The sequence below is a fragment of the Ictidomys tridecemlineatus genome, chromosome 7 (assembly GCF_052094955.1).
Source record: "Ictidomys tridecemlineatus isolate mIctTri1 chromosome 7, mIctTri1.hap1, whole genome shotgun sequence".
NCBI lineage: Eukaryota > Metazoa > Chordata > Mammalia > Rodentia > Sciuridae > Ictidomys > Ictidomys tridecemlineatus.
The window spans coordinates 138,888,497-138,909,094 of NC_135483.1; the positions used below are offsets into that span (position 1 = coordinate 138,888,497).

The 20,598-nt window shown below is 31.6% G+C and overlaps 1 protein-coding gene across 15 annotated transcripts in view; it reads left to right on the plus strand.

The window, feature by feature from the left end:
- Ubr3 (ubiquitin protein ligase E3 component n-recognin 3) overlaps window positions 1–20,598 on the plus strand; it is a 212,709-nt gene that overhangs the window by 143,437 nt on the left and 48,674 nt on the right. For 6 of the 15 annotated variants that reach the window (XR_013424132.1, XM_078017552.1, XM_078017555.1 and 3 more), the window contains exons 29-33: window positions 785–921; window positions 6,950–7,035; window positions 9,984–10,089; window positions 13,276–13,292; window positions 19,464–19,569. Coding sequence is in view for 11 of the 15 variants with exons in the window: in XM_078017552.1 (XP_077873678.1) it covers window positions 785–921; window positions 6,950–7,035; window positions 9,984–10,089; window positions 13,276–13,292; window positions 19,464–19,569 (452 nt within the window). In the remaining 4 variants the exon portion in view is untranslated. Of the gene's footprint in view, window positions 1–784; window positions 922–6,949; window positions 7,036–9,983; window positions 10,090–13,275; window positions 13,293–15,665; window positions 15,692–19,463; window positions 19,570–20,598 lie in introns of those variants that run through there. The other 9 variants (XR_013424136.1, XM_078017556.1, XM_078017560.1 and 6 more) reach the window with 3 other exon arrangements.

Genomic DNA, 20,598 nt, shown 5'->3' on the forward strand with positions numbered 1-20,598 from the left:
TACACATACACTCACACATTTATGCATTTACTCTGTGTGTGTGTATGTGTGTGTGTTAGAGACAATGTTGTGTGACCATAAGTCAGTCTACTTAACTGTGGGGTTCTGTGTAATTGAACCCATCTTGTACTTCATCTAGTAGGATTCATTTGGTTTAAATTCTTAAAGCATTTCACCTTCATTATAGATTTATGATGTGGTTTCTGAGAGAAATGACAACTGTGCCTGTTTTATGTAATAAATTTATGAAAACTGTGGATAATTACTGACTTTTGAAACAGAAATTCATATATTAAACCTACTCAGAAGGATTTACCTCCTAGCAATTTGCATTCACAAAACAAATTTTAGAATCTGTGATTATTTTTCTTTTGTAAATCCAAAGTTTTATATGTTTAAAGTATGCTTAAAGAGACATTGATGTTATTCTTTGAAAAATAAACTTAAATGCAAGTCAGATTTTCTGAAAACATGGAAATTTTATTCCAAAATAGTATTTTAATGATACCCACTTATTGGCTTAGAATATAGTTTGTGTGGATAATTCATATTTGGATTATAATATTATTGATAACAGTGTAGAATCAAAAGATTATAAGATAATCTATTTCTGATTGTTTTTATCTTTATACTTTAAATATATTTATAGTGAATAGATAATGTTAAATCTATTTTGCTTTTTAACTTTGATTTCCTTGTATGTTCATTTGATAAATATTCTAGTTTTAGGCTGTTATCTAAAAAAATGAATCTAAACTTTATATATATGTTTGCATTTATGTAGTCAGAAACCAACTTAAGTAAAGAAATGGAATCTGTAATGAAAGATATAAAAAATACTACTCAGAAGAAATATCGAGACTATAGCAAGACCCCAGGCTCACCAGACAATGATTTTCTCTTTATGTACTCAGTTGCTAGGTAGGTATATGTAGTATTAACTTTTTTATTTTCTTATTCACTGTATTTAGTTGTTCGTTTTATCACTCAGTGAATCTTTGTTTTATTTCCACTTAAATTTATTTAAGAAAAGGATGTATGTTTTTAATATTGGTTAAAATTATGGCTAATTTTAGAACCTCCTAGGAAGACTAGAGTTGTATACTTCTCTGTCTTTCCTAAAGAGTTTTTAATCTGAATGGAATGTTGGGAGAAAAGTATATTATTAATGTTTTGGGACAGATAAGTCCTGTAAAAAAAGTGGTAGTACTGAGAACTAGAACATTGTAATATGGTAAATATTTTTAATTTATGGAATAAAAAGAATAGTAAGAAACAAAAGAACTTTATTTGCATAAGTTTAGTGAAAAATCTAGCAAAGTCCTGAAAGATGACTGATAGTTTAGCAAACCTGATAAGGAAGAAGAAGGAAGACATCAGGCATGTTCTAAGCCTTTATCCACAGTAAGTAGGAGCTCAAGAAAGCAGTTAGAAATATGCTTTTCTTATCTTTCTGAGAGGATTGATTAGTCTAATTGACTGAATAGGTGCTTAGCACCCTAAGAAATAGACCTACACAGAAATTTTAGATAGTTTAGTTGAGCAAAAATGAAGAACGATAAAAGAAGTGAGAGGAGAAATAGACAAAGTTAGGGACTTGAAAGCACATTCTTGTAGACCCCTGAATATCTCTGGAAGCATACTTCATGTTTTGTCCAAGTAGTATTATACTAGGTAAGATTTAGGAGATCATGTGACTTGAAGGCATGTAGCAGGTTAGTGGCAGAGTAGGACTAAAACTGATCTCTTGAGTCAAGTTTAGTGTTTTTTCAATTACTCTTCTCTCTTTCCCTTTCTTATGCATGCAGTACATCATGGCCATTTTCTCTGATTTACTCTCAGAGCAGAGGATAACAAAAGAGTAAATGAACCATATGTAGCCTTTAGAACCCAGGGAAAATGGAACTAAGAAAAATTGCAGCAAGCAAGTTTGAGCTCAAGATAAGGAACATTAATTAGACTTGGTCTGAGAATGCAAATGCTGGACAGGGATTGATATAAAAAGATATAATGAATTAGAAAGTAATTTTCTAGTCTGCATATTCCTGGACAATTGTTATTTATGCAGCATGCTTTGGGGGAAAGTAGAATAGTTAAATGTTTTCTTTCCGGAATTACCAATTATTGCATACTTGCAATAAAATATTTGAACACTAAACTAAATATTATTTAGTTTAATTAGTTATTATTTAACTTCATTAAGGTTCCAGAATTATATAAAGCTTATGTATAATATTATAATTCTAGTATTAGAGAAGATTGGGTTGAATGAAGGTAGACCACTCTTATGCTTTATATATTTATATATAATATACACCTCTGTGTATATACACACACACATTATTTCATTCATATATTTATGTACTTATACCTTTCATTTTGTTAGAGTTGACCTTTATAAGAAAACTCTGTTGAATAAGAATGATCTATACATGCAATTTTCTTATAGTATGATAAATAATTTGATTTAGACATAATTTAGTTGAAATTTTAGATCCTTGTTTCTTGCTTTAAATAAATAAATAAATAATATATGGAATAAAGCTTGCAATGATAATATGAAACTGTTTGAATCAACACATTTTAGTTTTTCTGTTTTACAGAGAAGCAGGGATAATTGTTACATGCTTTACTAAGTATATAGGTAAACAAACAGAAAATATGTTATTCCCCCATCATTCTCCGATTTCTAATGAAGCAGCAAGACAATAATTCTGAAAGTGAAAATATATAATACGATTATCCTTTGGTTGGAATTACCCAAGACATTCATAGTGAGGTTGCAATGTCCTAAGTTTTACTTAGTTATTACAAAGAAAACAAACAAAAAACAAATTGACTCAAGATTAACAACACATGAATTGAAGGAAAAAAGTATGTTGTAACCTATGTGAACAGGATGTAATTTTCTCAAGATAGAATACTAGGTTTTTATAATTATCTTATGTCTAACACATAACTTACTCTATAAATATTTATTCCTAAAAGGTGAGCATTAAAATATTTAGTAGCATTTAAATATTTAAGTAAAATATTTAGTAATAAATTTACTTAAGTTGTTTAACTTTTAAATTAAAGTAACAATTCATATATATATGTATACACACATACACACACATATATAATGTTAGTTGTAGTCAGATACAATACCTTTATTTTATTTATTTATTTTTAATGTGGTGCTGAGGGCTGAACCTAGTGCCTTGCATGTGCTAGGTGAGCATTCAACTGCTGAGCCACAACCCCAGCCCCTCTTTTTTTTTTTAATGCTTTATTTTTCTTTTCTTTTTTATTTTTTTGGTGGTGGTGTTGGGAATTGAACTCAGGGCCTTGTGCACGCTAAGTGCTTTACCACTGAGCTACATCCCCATCCCTAAATGTAACAATCCATTAGAATTTGCAGGTTTATTTGTATTTGGCTTTGGTAATTTTAATGGAGTACAATCTTAGTTTCTCAGAGGTGAGTTTCTCTCAGTTGAATAAGTAATTTTGTTTGCTCTTCAGCAACTTAAATTTTGATGTTTAAAACCAATATTTTTGGTAACTAGCCTGGAAAATTTTTTTTTTTAATAATTGAGTTATATTTTTGAAAATTAGTACATAGTTGTTTTTATTTGCATAGTGAAACTTTGGAGGATTTTCTGAAGGCAAAAAAGAAGAGATTGCTAGAATATCTTTTAATTTAAAAATTAATCAAGATTACTTTATTCAAGTTTTAATGTATTTCCAAAATTTCCATTCTGTTGCAAATTTTAATCATTCAAATGGATTATTTTAATACCAACTCATAATTTCATTATTGAAACAATGAGTGACATGAATTTTAAGAATTGATTTTTCCAAGGATTTTTTGATCCAAGTTATATAGGGACTAGAGATATTAATGAGTAGCACTTGGCCTGTATATTGTGAGAAAAAAACAGAAATTGAAAGATGAAACATGAGTTTCTAAAATGTGTTGGACAGACATCTTTAAATCACAAATGGGTAAAGTACTCAGTATTCAAACATTTTTTAAATCCTTTTAAACATGACTTTTTTCCTCCTGAAATATTTTTTTTTTTTTTGGCAGTGGTTGGGGGTGGTTATTGCTGGTTTTAAGGAATATAAAAATCAGCAAGAGAAAGATAATTAACTGCAAGGAGTAATAAAAATCTTCTAATTGGATACATACCAAAACAAAGAAGTTCTTAATCCCTCAAATATTTTTAAGCACTTTGCTTACACACCATTGAGGGTTTAGAAGCTGTATATGAAGTGATCCTTCTTCAGGAATTTGCAGTTTATATAGAGAGACAAAACTAATAAACAACATTCTATATGAAGCAGAGTATAATTTTTTTTAAGTCATATAGAGAAATGCTATAGAATTTCAAAAGGAAAGATAAGCAAACTGAAATTCAAAGTATATGGAAGTGCTTCTTTCCTGTCTCAGAAAGACTTCCTGGAATAGCTAGAACTTGAGTCACAACTTTTACATAATGTAGCCTGGGGTGTGGATGAAGGTTTCTGTCCCCCACCACATACCCAGAAAAATTGACTCTCTTATTCAACCAGTGAAGTGATAGATTCAGGCCTTGAATCCAGATCTTTTTTCTGGGCCTTTCTCCCTTTCCACCAGACCAATGTGAGTTTGAGCATCTGTGTACATTATTTATTTATTTTCAAATTTTATAAAATAACAGCTAGTTCTGAAGGCTGGTAGAGAGGTGAAAAACGGTGGTCCTGCAAAAAGAAGCAGAGTACAGTTAGAGGGGTTTTATGTGGATATATGGTATATGTAGGTTGTTACTATGATGGGCTTTTAGCAGTCTTTCTTATCATTCTTCCAAATGTAGAGATTTTTCTCTTATTTTTTTCTCGCAAATTAATTTGAATATATTTGAGTTATAAAATATACAAAATAGAATTGACTTCTTCAAGAACAAAAGGGACATAAACCTCCCACTTTCAACATATCTTTATTTGTGCATCATCCATTCAGAAAGGAGAAACGGATTGTTGTGACTTTCAACCAGAGGAGTGATAGACAAGGGACACATGATTCCATTTGTGTGTTTTTCACTCTAGCAAGTCTTAAAGGGATGATTTTTATATAAATGAAGTAAGGAAAAGTTGATAGGGCTTCTGAAATCAATTTTTAAAATCCCAGATATTATTACATATTAACCCTTGACTGGGTACTTTTTGTTTTTTAACATGAAAGAAATGTTGTACAGGAGTTCTTCCAACCAAAATTTATTTCAGAAAATTAGATTTAGTAGTTTTATTTCAAGTATCCTTTAAAATGAAATTCCTAGTAACATGTTTATCATCCTTTAAAGTATCATATATGGTGATTGAATAAAAAGAATTGTTTTTATATTTATATATTAGTAAGTATTTTTGCAAATATGCTGAAAAAAATTGACATTCTGGTTCTGACATTCATTTGTGAGAATTGTTCATGTTTTTGGTTAGCATTTTTAAAAATACTATCTAGGAAATCAGTTTTTATAAGAGAATATAGCCATTAATTTTTTTCTACAGATAGGCAACAGAAGATTTGTGAAAACAAAATGTATTGATCTCATTTATATTCCCTTGATGAAGGAACACATGCTGGTCTCCGCTCGCTTTCTGTCCACTAATATGAAATCCTTGTCCCTGCTTCCTTGCTGGTAGGTTTTTAGAAGTTCAGTGAGCAATGCAAATCGCCTGAAGGGTGGAAAATTCCCTTGTCACACTGATGCCCTTATCAGCAGCAACCAGATGGAGCTGTGAGCAGGAACATTATCAGTGTTAAATTGCTTTCCCCCCACCCTGAGTAGAAGGATTAAAGCATTCCTTTAGAAATGGGTGGCAAATGTACATATTTAGGAATATTAATATTTTTAACAATTTGCATTTATAAGTAAATCTGTGAAAATACCATTTCAAGACATTGTGTTCAAAATTGTAACCAAATCCAGTTGAAAATATTTTGTTTTAAATAAAACAGGATATAATCTCTCTTGAATTCACTTGCAAAAAATAAGCTTGAAACTTGCCCCTCATCCCCATTTTAAGATGGGAAAATATCTTACTGCTAGAGTCAAATACATATCTTGGATATAAAGTAGTTAATTCAGTTTTAGTCATAGAAAAAAAGGTATATTTAAGTTTATAAATATTATTGAAATAAAACTCCATTTAATTTATAATGTAGAATTTTATTTGTTGTTTTGGCTTTTTTTGTTTTTACTGTTGTTGAGTAAATCTTTAGATTCTATGCAGTTTAATTTTCAAAATGTCAGTTTACTAATTACTACTCTATAAGTTAATAATTGCTGAATAGCTTTTAACTTCAGATCTTTATATGAATTAATACTGATGTTTAACAATGTTTATAGTTACACAATATATTTTAATTACTATATTTGTAGAAGTCCATAATTGAGACTGCTATTAATTATGTTTTTATTCATAGCCATTTAGATATCAATGATTTTGTTTCTTGATATTGATTTCCAGATACCATCTAAGCTTCATGAGTGATAATCTTTTCTCTAGCAGAAAAATTGGTATACCTTGTGTTTTATGTGACAATAACTACCCACCTAGTGGCTGACCGTTGGAGTACAAATTCTTTCATCAGATTCATATTGTAGGTTTATGAAATATGTTGCAGGTTGTCCCCCCCCCTTTAGTCCTAGTTTTTAGTATTTGCCAACATGTGGGACTTTGCAACAATGACATGGTAATGTGTACAATTTTTTTGCAGGTGTAAATATGAACATATAAGTAAGGATGTATAAGTTGTTTCCTTTTTAGTTCTGAATGTCAGATAAAATATAATTATTACTGATACTACTGATAATAAAGTTGAAGAACTTTATTATTTAGGTTGATTCAGACATGTCAATAAAGCAAATTAAAAAGGATCTCTTCAGCCTAGTCATGGAAATATATTTTAATGCTTTACTTATAGAACCAATTTGGAACTTGAATTGATTCATCGAGGAGGCAATTTATGTTCAGGTGGTGCAAGCACAGCTGGCAAGAGATCTTGTTTAAGTAAGTATTAAACAATGTTAAATTTTTAAAAATTTCTGTTTATATCATTTTTATAAGCACATTAGTCAAAGTGGTCTTTGGTGTATTTTCTATTTCTGTTTATGATAGATATGATCAATTTTGTTAATAATATAGTTATAAATAGTTAATCTTGAGGAGAGGAGGAAAAGGGAAATACCAAGTATTATTTGAAATACTGGGAAATGATATTGGCCAAATTACATTTTTATACCATGTGCATGTACAAATATGTAACAGTGAATCCCACTATTATGTATAATTCTAATGTACAAATAAAAATATGGACAAATTATGCCTCAGAGGCATAAAAATTGCATTAAAATAATTAATCCTGTACTTAGAAGAATCAAAAATATTTGGCTCTTTCTGTACTAAGATCGTACAGTTTATAAATACCATATTAAGTGATCATATTTACATTGGTTCAAAATTTTTAAAATGTATTATTCTCAGGTATAAAACATTATCCTCAAACTTAAATTCTTTTAAAGAAATTTTACATTGAGTTGATTTAAGAAGATATTTTTATAAAGAGGATTTATGTTGCCTATAGATTCTTACTATATTGTTATTCCTTATAATGAAGACTCTTGTTATATTTTGATGTATATATTAAAATATATCAAAATTGTGGATATAAAATATACCAGAATTTTAGATTTTTGCTTTTAATTATGTGTATATTTTATGTTATAAAACAAGAATGATTCTTCATTATTGTTTGTGAAAGTATATTTGAGAGAAAGTTAGTTTGTAACATAGTGGATTTTTCATGAGCATGTTTTCTTATGCTTATTAGTATGGTTTACTCATTGTTTAGAGAATTAATGTGAATACTGGGAGTAATTTTTTTTAATGTCACAGTGTAGCTAATTATTGACTCCAAATTACTGGAGTTGAAATATTGCCTAGCATGATGAGTATAGGAAATTAAACTGTTTAAAATATGTAATGAAGTTTGAAAAATGAATATATTTTCTCAAATACTAAAATAATAATTATTAATATTATCAGTTCATACTGGCTTTTAACAACATATACATGTTATTTAACAACAACAAAAAAAAGTCTATGTAATTTTGGACCAATTTTAAAGCAAAGAATTGACCAAAAGTAACTGAAAATTTCTAACATAAAGATATAGACATGAGGGGCTGGGGTTGTGGCTTAGTGGTAGAGCTTTTGCCTAGCATGTATGAGGCACTGGGTTTGATCTTCAGCACCACATAAAAATAAATAAATTGCAGTGGTTTAAAAAATATAGAGACATGAAATTTTCACAAAGTTAATCTTAAAATTTTTATTGTTATAGGTTTTGATATTTCGTTTTGGATTAGCACTGATTCCTTGAACTTAAACTTTTGGAAGTTATTTTTTAAATGAGTATTTAGTATATATTGACCCCTTGATGTATGTACCTATATCCTAATTATACTCTGCACTTTTGTAATAGGTCTTAAAGGGGAAATTGTTGCTATAAAGCGGTTTTAGATCTGTTTGAATTGGTAGGTACTGTCAATTCAATTAAATAAATGAATTTTTCATGTTAATTTATTCTTAATTGATGTTTGATATTGGATGATAATGTTCTAGAAATTGTTGTTAGAAAGTAGTTAGTAAAAAGATTTCAATATTTTAAAATTTCAATGTTTAAAAATATTGATTTCATTTCATTTTTTCCCTCTGAAGTGCTTATATTTATTCAGTGACTTGTAAATGATGCATTTTTCCAGAATTTTGAAAACAGTAATAAAATTCCAGTAGTATTCACTTCAGTGACTAGACTCAATTTTAGTTTAAATAATAAATTAATAGTAACAAACTCTTGTTTTCCCCTTTAGTGAATAAGAGATTGTAATGTGCCAGTACAGAAAAGGTCATGATTTAGTTCATCCTAAATATAAGTTAATATTGCTTTTAGTTTTCATATCATTTATTATTCAGTTACTTATTGTGTTATTTATGCTAATATTTATGAAAGCTTTTCTTCTAAGGCTTTTCTGTAACATATTTTATATTATATAAACCTCTCTATTTTGTATATATGTAAACTCAGTGTATTTGTTATTTACTCAAATCTAATTAAAATGTAGTTTAAATTGAGCATGAGGACTTAAATTGATGTTAGGAGGATCTTAGAGTATAAGTTCCCCCTGCCCCAATCTTCCAGTGGAATTTTAGTAATATTGTTAAGCAAGAATTCTGTCCTTTTCCTAAGGAATTCTCATTTGTCAGTATTTTCCTTTTCCTGTTCATGGCTCTTCACTACATTTTAAGTATCTCATTTTTAAAGTGTATTTTTTTCCATAATATCTTTTCATAGAGTAAGAGCTTCGTTAATTAAGCAAGTGATAAAAAGAACTTTTGTTTTTATCATTCTAAAAACACTACAATATGTAAAAATAAAGTAATAATACTATTAGAATATTGTTCCATCACAACTTCTTGGTGAAATTGAAGATTTTCTAGACTGGAATAACTTTTAATAAATTTTGTCTGGAAAGGATTGAGCAATGCATGATAAGAAATTATGGAGATACACGCATGTATGCACACTCGAGGACACCCCCTCCCCCCGAAACACAGTATTGGGAGGGCATTAGGAACTTAGAAAAGATTGATATTTTTACAGTAATTAAACCAGAAAATATTACTTGTTTCATTTATACTGAAGAATCAAATAAAAGTAAAACAAAGCCATTCAACACATACATCTTTAAACAAACTTTTAAATAGTTGAGGTAAAGTTACGAGTGTTTGGGAAATTTTTCACAATTAAAAAAATTAGCAAAATTAGTTCACATAGTAGCATACTATGGTATTTTAATAATACCTTACTTGAAGTTTTAGAGTTTATAAAGTGCTTTCACATAAATTATTAATCTTTAGAATGACAATGTGAAATAGGTGTTATCTCTTTTTCATAGAAAAGGAATCTGAAGTTCAGAGTGATTGCCTTGCCAAGTCTCACACAGCTGGAAAATGTCAGAGCTTGCACTTGAACCCAGCTCTTCTGACTCTAAATTCAGTTATGTAAGACATATTCCCTACTCTTAAGTGTTCCAAAGGGTATAGAACCTGTAAGACCTTTTATCCATGGGCTTAGTCAAAGACATTCTACTGCACACTGCTTCTTTGGGATCTTTCTTGATTCTGTGGTGCTAACCCTTTTGCCGTCTATTTTCTTTTGCTAGCCTTTCACTAAGAATCCTAGTTTTGTTTTGGGCTACCCCTTCAGACATTTTCTCAAGTCCTAAGTCCTCTGAACAGCAATTAGTTCTCCTTTATTTCTCACTAGTTTGCTTATTGATTCCCTCGAATCCTGCTGCAAGCTAGCTGTGTCAGCTTCCACATGGCACTGCTTCTAATTCCTGGGTCAGAGCTCTAGTCCTCCTTATTCACCAGGGAATGTCAGGCATTTACAACCTTACATCCAGTGGATTGGATTGGTCCTAGATCATTTGTTATAAGATAGAATTCTAATGATGCTATGGATAAAGTTCTAGGATATTTAAAAGATTTAGGATTATATCTAGCTGATGGAGTCAGTGAAGCTTTGGTAGGTATGTTATTTTAACAAGATTTTGAAAAATAAATGAGATTTAGGGTTTCTGTTAACAAGTTGCCATATATAGTGATAAGTACTATCAACTTGGCTAGCAACAGATGTAGGACCAAGCAGCTGTAAATATTGAAAACATAGCTTTTTATTTAAAAAAAAAAATGTTTTTGCTGGGTACAGTGGCACATGCCTGCAATCCAGTAGCTCAGGAGGCTGGGGCAGGAGGATTATAAGTTCAAAGCCAGTCTCAGCAACTTAACAAGACACTGTCTGAAAATAAAACATGAGAAGGGTGGGGGATGTGGTTCAGTGGTAAAGTTCCCCTGGGTTGGATCTGACACACACACACACACACACACACACACACACACACACACACACACACACACAATGTTTCATTAAGGTTACTCTGTTTATTTTTTCTTTCAAGTGATTTGAAAGTAGATATGAAATGCCATAGATTCTAGTGAAGTTCATAGGCTTTCAGCAACTTTTTGCCATGATATTTTTAGTGTATTTCTCAAAAAGAAATTGTTGAAACCATCAACAGGTATCATTTGATAAATTATTAACTTGGGAACATAATATAAAAAATATTTTGTTAGAACGACATTTTTCCATATGTTTAGGTATGAGACTTTCTGCTCATTACTATAGTTTAACTATAGTAACAAAGTTCACATCTCAAATGCATTCATTTATTTTATATAGAGATTAGAAACTAAACTTGAAGGCTGGAGATATAGATCACTGGTAGAGCTTTTACTTAGTATTCTCAAGGCCCTGGGTTCAACCCCAGCACTGCAAAAATACAACTGGCAAAAGCCAAACAATAGAAACAAAACAAAATAAAAACAGGAAAATCCTTTAACCTTAGAGAGGCTAAAGTAAACTCTTGTTTTGACACTTTCATTTGGGAAGTTCTGATTTACTTCATTTTGATGTAATTTATGATCTTATCAAGAAAGACCTTATCAAAATGGTTTAGGGCAAGTCATTTAACCTCTTGGTTCTATTTCTTATTATATCCAAACAGGATTATTTTAAGAATTCAAGTATTATAGATTCAAAATTTTGACATTAGTATTTTTACTACTGCAACACTGTCATCATTAAATTGGTGTGTGATAAGGAGACAGAGCAAAAATAACAGTAATTTTTAGCTCACTTTTCATATTAGTTCATTCAGACTGCATAGTGAAATAGGCTGGGAGGCTTATACATAACAGATTTACTTTTCACAGTTCTAGAGGGAGGTCCAAGATCAAAGTTCTAGTAGCTTCAGTGTCCAGTAAGAGCCTGCTTTCTTATAGACAGACATCCTCTTACTGTAACCTCACAAGGGAATGTAAGAGGATCCCCTTTGAGCCTTTTGTAAGGGCACTAATCCCTTTCATGACCTAATGACCTCAGTACCATCCATGACCTTTGGGGTTAGGATTTTAATGTATGAATTGGGGGCAGAGTTATAAACATGCAGTCCTGTGTAATTTTTTAAAAAATGTTTTAAGGCACGTAACAGTCTATTGATCAGTTAAGAGATAGGTTAGGAGGACAGGCTTGGATTTATTTCCATTACATAGTTTATCTATTGTGAATAAAATATTTTGTTAGTTTTTGGAGGTTGGGAGGTGAAAGGGGAGTAAGAATACAGCATGAAAATTTGAATTATATGGGTGGCTTTAACTATTCTTTTAAATCTTTCTGAAGGTTCTGTGATTTGTGGCCCAGGTAGCCAAAGCTTTGCACATTATAATTTGAGCATTCCAGGAACTGAGTACTACAACTAATAACTTCTGCAATCAAGACACAGGAATCCTCACATCTTACTTGGCTTAGGCCAGGGCAGCTCCTTTCTTCTGTAGTGTGATTGGACGCTTCTCACCCAGTTTTCAGTGAACTGCTTAAATAAGACACAAATTCATGGAGTGTGTCTTTTCCCATAAGGAGAAAATTAGGAGTTCTAAGAACTGATCTTTGTCATACCCTTCCTAGTACTGTGGAAGCAGTACTGTGCCCCTCTTACCCAATATGATGTTGTAAAGGTGAGAAGGGAGGCTATTAGATGGAGTACAGTTTGCTGAAGCTAATATTAATACATGTAATCCTTGAAGCAACCAGAGAAGGACAGCATAATTTGTCTGGAAGTGGAGGTATAGGAAATCCAGGAGACAGGAGAGGAACACAGTATAGGAAGTAGGAAAGTTCTAAAGATAACCTTTCCTTCAGTATATCCCCTCTTCCACTTGGAGGGAAAATACCTCTCTAAAGCAAGCAAAGCTTCCCTGTCCTACCCACAAACTCATGTGTCCCCTTATTGACTAGAGGCCACATAGAATACAGTGCTGGAAAGAACAGTGAGTTGGAGTTAGAAGACCTGGATTCTAGTCCTATTTGTTATCTGTTGACTTTAGGAAAGTCACGGAACTCCATTTCTTATTGTGGGAGTGGTGATGATGAAACCTGTGCTGATCTTCGGATATACATCTATCATGGTTAAATAAAGATCAAATGATACTGGATAAAGGAACTAAAGTATTTTTATATAATCTCTTATTTTGTTACATATGATAATAATTAAACTTTCCCTTTAACCCTTTAAAATTCTACTATAATTGCCACATTTCTTCCTGTCCTGCCTTGCCTGGAATGCTTAGGAGTGGCATAGGGAAAGGTGAGTTAACTCCTATCACCCCAGAACATTAGCCTCCTATCCCTTCTTTCTTCTTAGAGCTGTTCCCAGGCCTCATTTGAGGAGCTTACTCCTGTCTTTCCATGGCAGATGTCTCAGGGATGTATGGAGAAACCAGGGGAAACTGGCTATGTTGTGAGAGAAGTATATGTATACCTATTACATTCATCCTGTGTTAATTGGGTCAGAGCTGTTTCTTCATTTTGATTATTCAGTTACAGACAAATGGAGCTCCCTACCCTCTATGGTATTTCAAAGAGTCATTTGGCTAGTTGAGATTTTTTTTTCATTAACAATTATTTAATCGATGATGACTAGTGATGACTAGATTGGTAAAACTGCACTCTTGTTTAAAAATTATTTTTAGTTGTAGTTGTCAATACCTTTATTTATTTATTTATTTATTTATTTATTTATTTATTATGTGGTGCTGAGGATCGAACCTGGTGCCTTGCATATGCTAGGCAAGCACTCTACCACTGAGCCACAACCCCAGCCCCAAAACTGAAATCTTGAATGATCTGGAAAGAGAGACCCAGTTAAGTTTATCTTAGGTACATTTCAACAGTGGTATAATTTAAGATAGAACCAATTTATATACGTCTTCTCTTTAATATATATTTATGTCTTAATGGCTAGTGTGAGTTATACTAAGAAATAATCTACTAGTTTTAGATTTCTTGCATGTTTAATAACTGACAGACACAGAATTTCCAACTTGGTACTAAACTCAGTGAACATCTGTTTCAAAAGCATTTTGAAAGATTTTGACATACAACAATTTAAAAGAGTGTAGTTTTATTAAGTGGGTATCTCTGAGGTCATAAAAATTGGCATAATAGTGTTTTGTATATCTACATGCGTGTATGATATTCATAGTTTTACATGTAAAACTCTTAAGTATGCAATGAATTTACAGTTACTTTTTTTTTCTTTTTTTTTTTTGTGGTGCTGGGGATCGAACCAAGGACTTTGTGCATGCAAGGCAAGCACTCTACCATTTGAGCTATATCCCCAGCCCTACAGTTGTTTTATTTTACAGATTTTTTTTGTAAGAAAATCTTTCCTTGATGTTGATGAAGTTAGGAAGTATAATTAAATTTTATTTTTTAATTCTAGTTAAGAGTACGTAAAATTAAATCTCAAGTTTTCTTAAGGACAAATTGGTCTTTCAGTGTTGTTTTCTCAGTGTCAGTAATGATGTGTCTGTCTTGTGATTAGCACATTCTAATACCTTAGATTTGTCAGGTAGTAAAGAATTTGATTATCAGACATTACTGAAAGTGGAATTCTTTGTCTCAGGTGAGTTGTTGCTGCAGCCAGCGTGGGGAAGATGATAGGAACTAATAGGTCAAACACTGCTTTTGTGGTTAGAGTTTAGAGGTCAGTCTCTTTGGGGGCAGTGAAATTAGAGCTGATTAACTGGCCTACTTCTTGGTTACTGAACCCATATGCCATTATGACAGAAAGGGAAGAATATAAAGGCAAAACCACCATGAATTTTATACTTGTATTGATTTTTAGAAGAATATACATTTATTCATAAAATATTTAATCTAATTTGTAAAAATCCTACTATATGTCAAGCATTGTGCTACCTTGGAGATACAAATGTGAAAGACACAATTGTCCTCCTCAGGAAGCTCTTTCCTGAGAGAATAGGAGAGAAAAATGTGAGAAATAATTACAAGGTTGTTTAAGAAATGCTAAAATAGAGTTAGCTCAAGTTGCAGAGAGTACCTAAAACAAAGGATGATCAGACTCTTTTGAGGTATCAGAAAAGAAGAGCAAAGGGGCACATGAACTGGATCTTGAAAGATGAATTGAGTTTGCCTAGAGGACAAGAAGATGCTATTCTAGGCTGAGAGAGCAGCTTACAAAGACAGAACAAGACACCATGACACAATGGGAAATACTTAAAAAAGGGAAAGGGAGGAAGGAATGTTAAAAAATAAGACTAAAAAAGAAGAGAGGGGCTAGCTCATGAAGGGGTTTATATACCTATTCTTTCAGTAGTTCACCAATAAAATGTGAAATCTTGTCAATAGACTAACTGTTTAGAGGGATTGGGAAGAGTGAAACAAAGGGTGTTTTATTTAGTAAACTTTCTATTATGAAAACCAGGGGAGTAATGATGTAGTGATGGAGTGGAGCAGAAAAGTGTGAATCATAGGAGGAAGAACTAATAGGATTGACAATCAGTTGAAAATGGATATGGGAGATGACTTTAAGTTTTTCCTTGGATGTTTGAATGAAAGTGGTGTCATTCACTCAAATAGGGATTATAAAAGTAACAAAAATTGGAGCTGGGTTGAGCTATATAATCAAGTTAGTTTTTAATGTTTTGATTTTGAGGTACCTGTTGAACATCTGAAATTCTAGAGAGATTTGTGAATATAAACTTAAAGGGAGCTACAGAAGACATGGGCTTGGGTGAAGTATGATTCTTTTTCTTTCTTATGGAGAATGTTACCTTTAGGGTTTTAGTAGGGGAAGAAGAGCATGTTAACTGAGAAGGAACTGGAGAAGAACCAGGGGAGAGGGCTACCAAAATTTTAGAGGAGAAGAGAGTTAAGAATATGTGTTAATACTTACTGGTACAGTGGTAGATTTATACAGAAACCTTATGTTTCTAATGTGTCATAATCTGTAATTTTAGTAGTAAAAGTTTTAAAATTTGTTTTGTATTTAGAATTTATTTTTAGAAAGCTATGTATATGCATTTGTTTAAGCATATGGGTACTACAGACATATACATTGCTATAATTACTGTTGCCATATATCAGCCCAGAAGGGTGATAGTCTATTCATTCTATAGTTAATAAAACTAAATTTAGGTAATGTGTTTAAGGACATATGACTTCCTGGCTCCTACTAGACAGTGATGTCTGTATACATATATTGAAATGACAATAAATCTTTAACTTAACTTAATAATATTTCTCACTTCCAAACCCTTTTGTAAATGTAAATAAAACTTAACAATTTTAAAGTGTATCATACCATAAAAGGAGTTAATTATCTATTCATTTGTTATTATTTTCAAAATTCTAATATAATCTTTATAGATACAGTTATTTTTTAACTTTTTAAATTAAATGTCATGTACATCTCATGTTTAATTTTTTTTTTTTTAGTTTTGCCTTTTAAGTCATTTAATTATAGATTATCTTCCTCCTATGTCTTCAGTATTTGTCTGGCATTAGAGGTATATTCACTTCTAAATGAATAATAAAGTTTATTCTTTCTTGATAAGACTAAAATTTGAAAAGAGTACATTGGATAAATATAGTGAAATATATTAATGGTTATTTGGTCAATTCTCTGTTTCCTACAGAAATTATCTGTAATTCTCAGGTTGTTTTAGAAAGATAGGTATACTTCATTAGATGTGTTATTCTTCAGTTCTAGTTACAGCCAGTACTAAAAACTCTCATGATAAAATGTAGCTTCAGAACATGACCCAAGGTTATAATTGTAGTGTTTACAGAAATGGAAAGGAAGCTTGTGTATATGTGTGAGTGCTTTTTAAACTTTGCTTTTAATCGTAAAAATCCCTCGGAAAGCTGGGTATGGTGGTGCATGCCTGTAATCCCAGTGGCTTGGGAAGCTGAGGCAGAAGGATCACAAGTTCAAAGCCAGCCTCAGCAATTTAGCAAGGCACTAATTAACTCAGTGAGACCCTGTCCCTAAATAAAATATTAAAAAGTCTGGGAATATGGCTCAGTGGTTTAAGTTAGTCTCTGAGTTCAGTCTCTAGTACTTTATGGGGGAAAAATATCAAACTTCTAGGAAAAGTAGGATGGTATAAATAATTAGAAAGAAGCAAATTTTGAATTATATTCTTTGATTTTCCACTAATTATTAGGGTGACCTGGCAAGGTAACTTTTTGTAACTTCTGTAAAATGCAGAAATATTAGAAGATGAAAAAGTTTCCTTCTGATATTGAATTCTTTAATTATGGTAGGGATTAGGAAAATAGGCTGGTTGCAGCATTATTTCTGTGCTGGCCATGGTTTCAATGTAATGTGGTTATTAGAACCTTCATCTTGAAAAGAGATAATTAAAAGAGCTATTTGGCTGGGCATGGTGTTGCACACCTGTAATTCCAGTGACTGAGGAGGCCGAGGCAGGAGAATTCCAAGTTCAAGGCTAATGTGGGTAACTGGAAAGACCCTTAGTGAGATCCTGTCTCAAAATAAAAAATTAGTTGGGCGTGGTGGTGCATGACTGTAACCCCAGTGGCTGGGGAGGCTGAGACAGGACGATCATAAGTTCAAAGCCAGCCTGAGCAAAAGCGAGGTGCTAAGCAACTCAGCGAGATCCTGTCTCTAAATAAAATACATAATAGGGCTGGGGATGTGACTCAGTGGTAAAGTGCCCCTGGGCTCAATACCTGATAGGTAGATATATAGATAGATAGATAGATAGAAAGCTCTTTGACCCAGTTAACACCCATATAAAAGAAATTTGCAAAACTCCCCATACTGCAACTTGAGATAATATTTTTTTTCTACTGGAAGAAGTTAGTCTTTTAAACATTTTTAGGTTTTAGTCTTTAAAATGATTTCTTAAAATTACAGATAAAACCCTTATAATAATTGAATTGAAATAAAAGTTAATAATGTATCTCTTATCATGTTATTCCTCTGCTAAAAGTTCTGTTGTTCTCATTGTCATCCATGGAACCAGGAGGCTGTGGTGGAAAAACTGGAAAGCTGGGAAACTTACTTGTTTTAAAAATGGGATGATAATAATGTTAACCACTTAGTAGAATTTTTGTGAACATTAATTGAAGTGATGTAAAGTTACTGTGAAAATAGTGCTTGGCATGTAATAAGTAAGTAACTCAGCTAGTGTTAAAATTAATAGAATGAAGAAATTTTAACAGAAAATTAGACTTTACATTGACATAATTAGTAGAAGAAACTGAATAAGAAAAATTGATTTTTTTCTTTTGGTATAGAGAGATTAGATCGAAATTTGACAGAAATATTTTTCTCTTTTCTGCTGCACAGAGTAGAACATGTATTTTGCTTATATTCTAGCTCATGTCTTCATAGCTTCACTAAGCTACTATACACACTACCATCAACACCATGCCAGAGTTATATTAGTGGATCTTTGATAAATTAATCATAAAATATAGTTGATTTCTAAGTCTGTTGCTCAGAGAAAATGAAAGTCTGATGTAGGAAATCAGTGACAATAGGTTTATGTTATTCAGGTAAATTTTTTACCCAGTTTTAAGATTTAATTTTATTCATGTATCTAAAATTATTATCTGACTCTTCAGATTTTGACTTTGGATTGACAAATATTTTTCAGTATTTGTAGCAGAACCTTTTAATCCAGTGCTTGTCACATAACAAAAAGGGACATCTGATGCAAAAGCAAAACTTCGGATGTTTTCAATGAATAATTTAAAATTTTTAGACAAATATTTTAAATGTCATGAGCAGAATTTTGTTGAAAGCTAAGATTAGTGGATTATTTTTAATTCAGGTAGAATAAATTAAAATAGCTGGAATAGTATTCCTATATAATACAGTTATTTCAGTGATTGTTTCTTCATGTTGAACCAAAAGATGATGAATTCACTCTTCAGTCTAAACAAGATTTAGGGAATAATAATAATAATAATCTTTAGGGAAAGAAGAACTTCATCTAACAGTGAACTGTAAGGATATTACTCCATACTACCCAGGATTGGGAGCTGAAGTTAGTAGTAAGTTTTGGTTAGGAGGCAACCACAATAGAGCACAAATTGGCAAGCTGCAGCATAAAGTCAAGGCAAAGTATGAGATAAAGGGGGAAAAATTCCCAAGTTCAGATTGGCCATAAGGACAGTCTAGTGTCTAGTAGAAGTCATTTGGATATGTATTTTGGGGTTTACCTTAAAAGAGAATGTGAAGGGTTGGGTGATGTAGGTCAGTGGCAGAATGCTCACCTAGCACATTCAAGGGACTGGGTTCAAGCCTGAGCACTGCTAAATAAATAAGTAAATAATAGAGAATATAAAGTAATTGGGACTTGAACTTGATGAGCTATAATGATCAGGATAGGATTCAGATTTCTTTATGAAATAATTAAAACTTTGTTCAGGAAGAATTATGTGAACTTTCTATTTACACTTTCTTTACTTTTTTCAGATCAGCTGTTCCATGTATTAGCCTTGCACATGCGACTTTATAGCATTGACTCTGAGTATAATCCCTGGAAAAAGCTTACTCAGTTAGTAGAAGACATGAATTCACAGTAAGTATTATTGAAGGATTAAAATCAGTTGAAACTCTTTTTGAAAAAGTAGTTGTTAAATATAACAATGGGATTGAAATATAGGAATTTTTCTCACATTTTCTTTATGAAACATATATAATGCAAATTGAAAAACATACAATTATACTCTACATAAAAATTTCATAAAAATTCCTGTCAAGTGAGAAAATCTTTTTAAAGAATCTTATTGGTTTTCGTAACATTCAAATGGAACCCCATAACAGCTAGTTGTTCTATTTATGTCAGCATTGATTAGTGGGCTAATAGCCTTAGGTTAATTCCTCCCTTTTAACATTCCCTATTGGTCTTTCACCTAAGGGTTTTAGCAATCCTTGATGATTGTGGCTTCATTAGGTGCCACAAAATAGTAATTAAAAAAAAATCCTAAACAAAACAAAAAAATATTCTTCCTTCTGATTTATTAGCTACATTGTTTTTATAAAGAATTTTTATCATTTGTTGATATATAGTTTGGCAGGATGAAGGCTTGATTCATTCCTATTTTATAAATTTTCAATGCCTTAGTGACTTCTAATGAAGTTCAATAAATTGTAGTTATTTATGACCTCATGGATTTTTATTAATACGTTTCTTGCCATTTCAGTCCTTCTTTTCAATGCAAATCATTCTCTTTTAGTGTAGTGATAATCCTTCCAGGTTGGCTGTTGCATTTTTTACATGAGCCAAGTAGTGATGATATCCTTGCTCTCTGGTACAGCAAGTGTTCATTTTGAACGTATTCCACTTGGTAACTAGAGTCAGCTGTTTTTCCATGTAGTTCCCTATAATGGCAAATGATATTTAGAGACTATAGTCTGGGTTCTAGGGGGGCATATATAACTACTATGTTATCATTATTTGTAGACCATTTCAGTGATAGAGTTAAGATATATTATTTTTAAAAGGAAAAAAAAGATCTTGAGTTCTTACTGGTATTTATAATTCAAATATAAGATTGTAAGGTTTTAGTTTTATTTATTTATTTTTTTGCATATTTTTCAAAACACA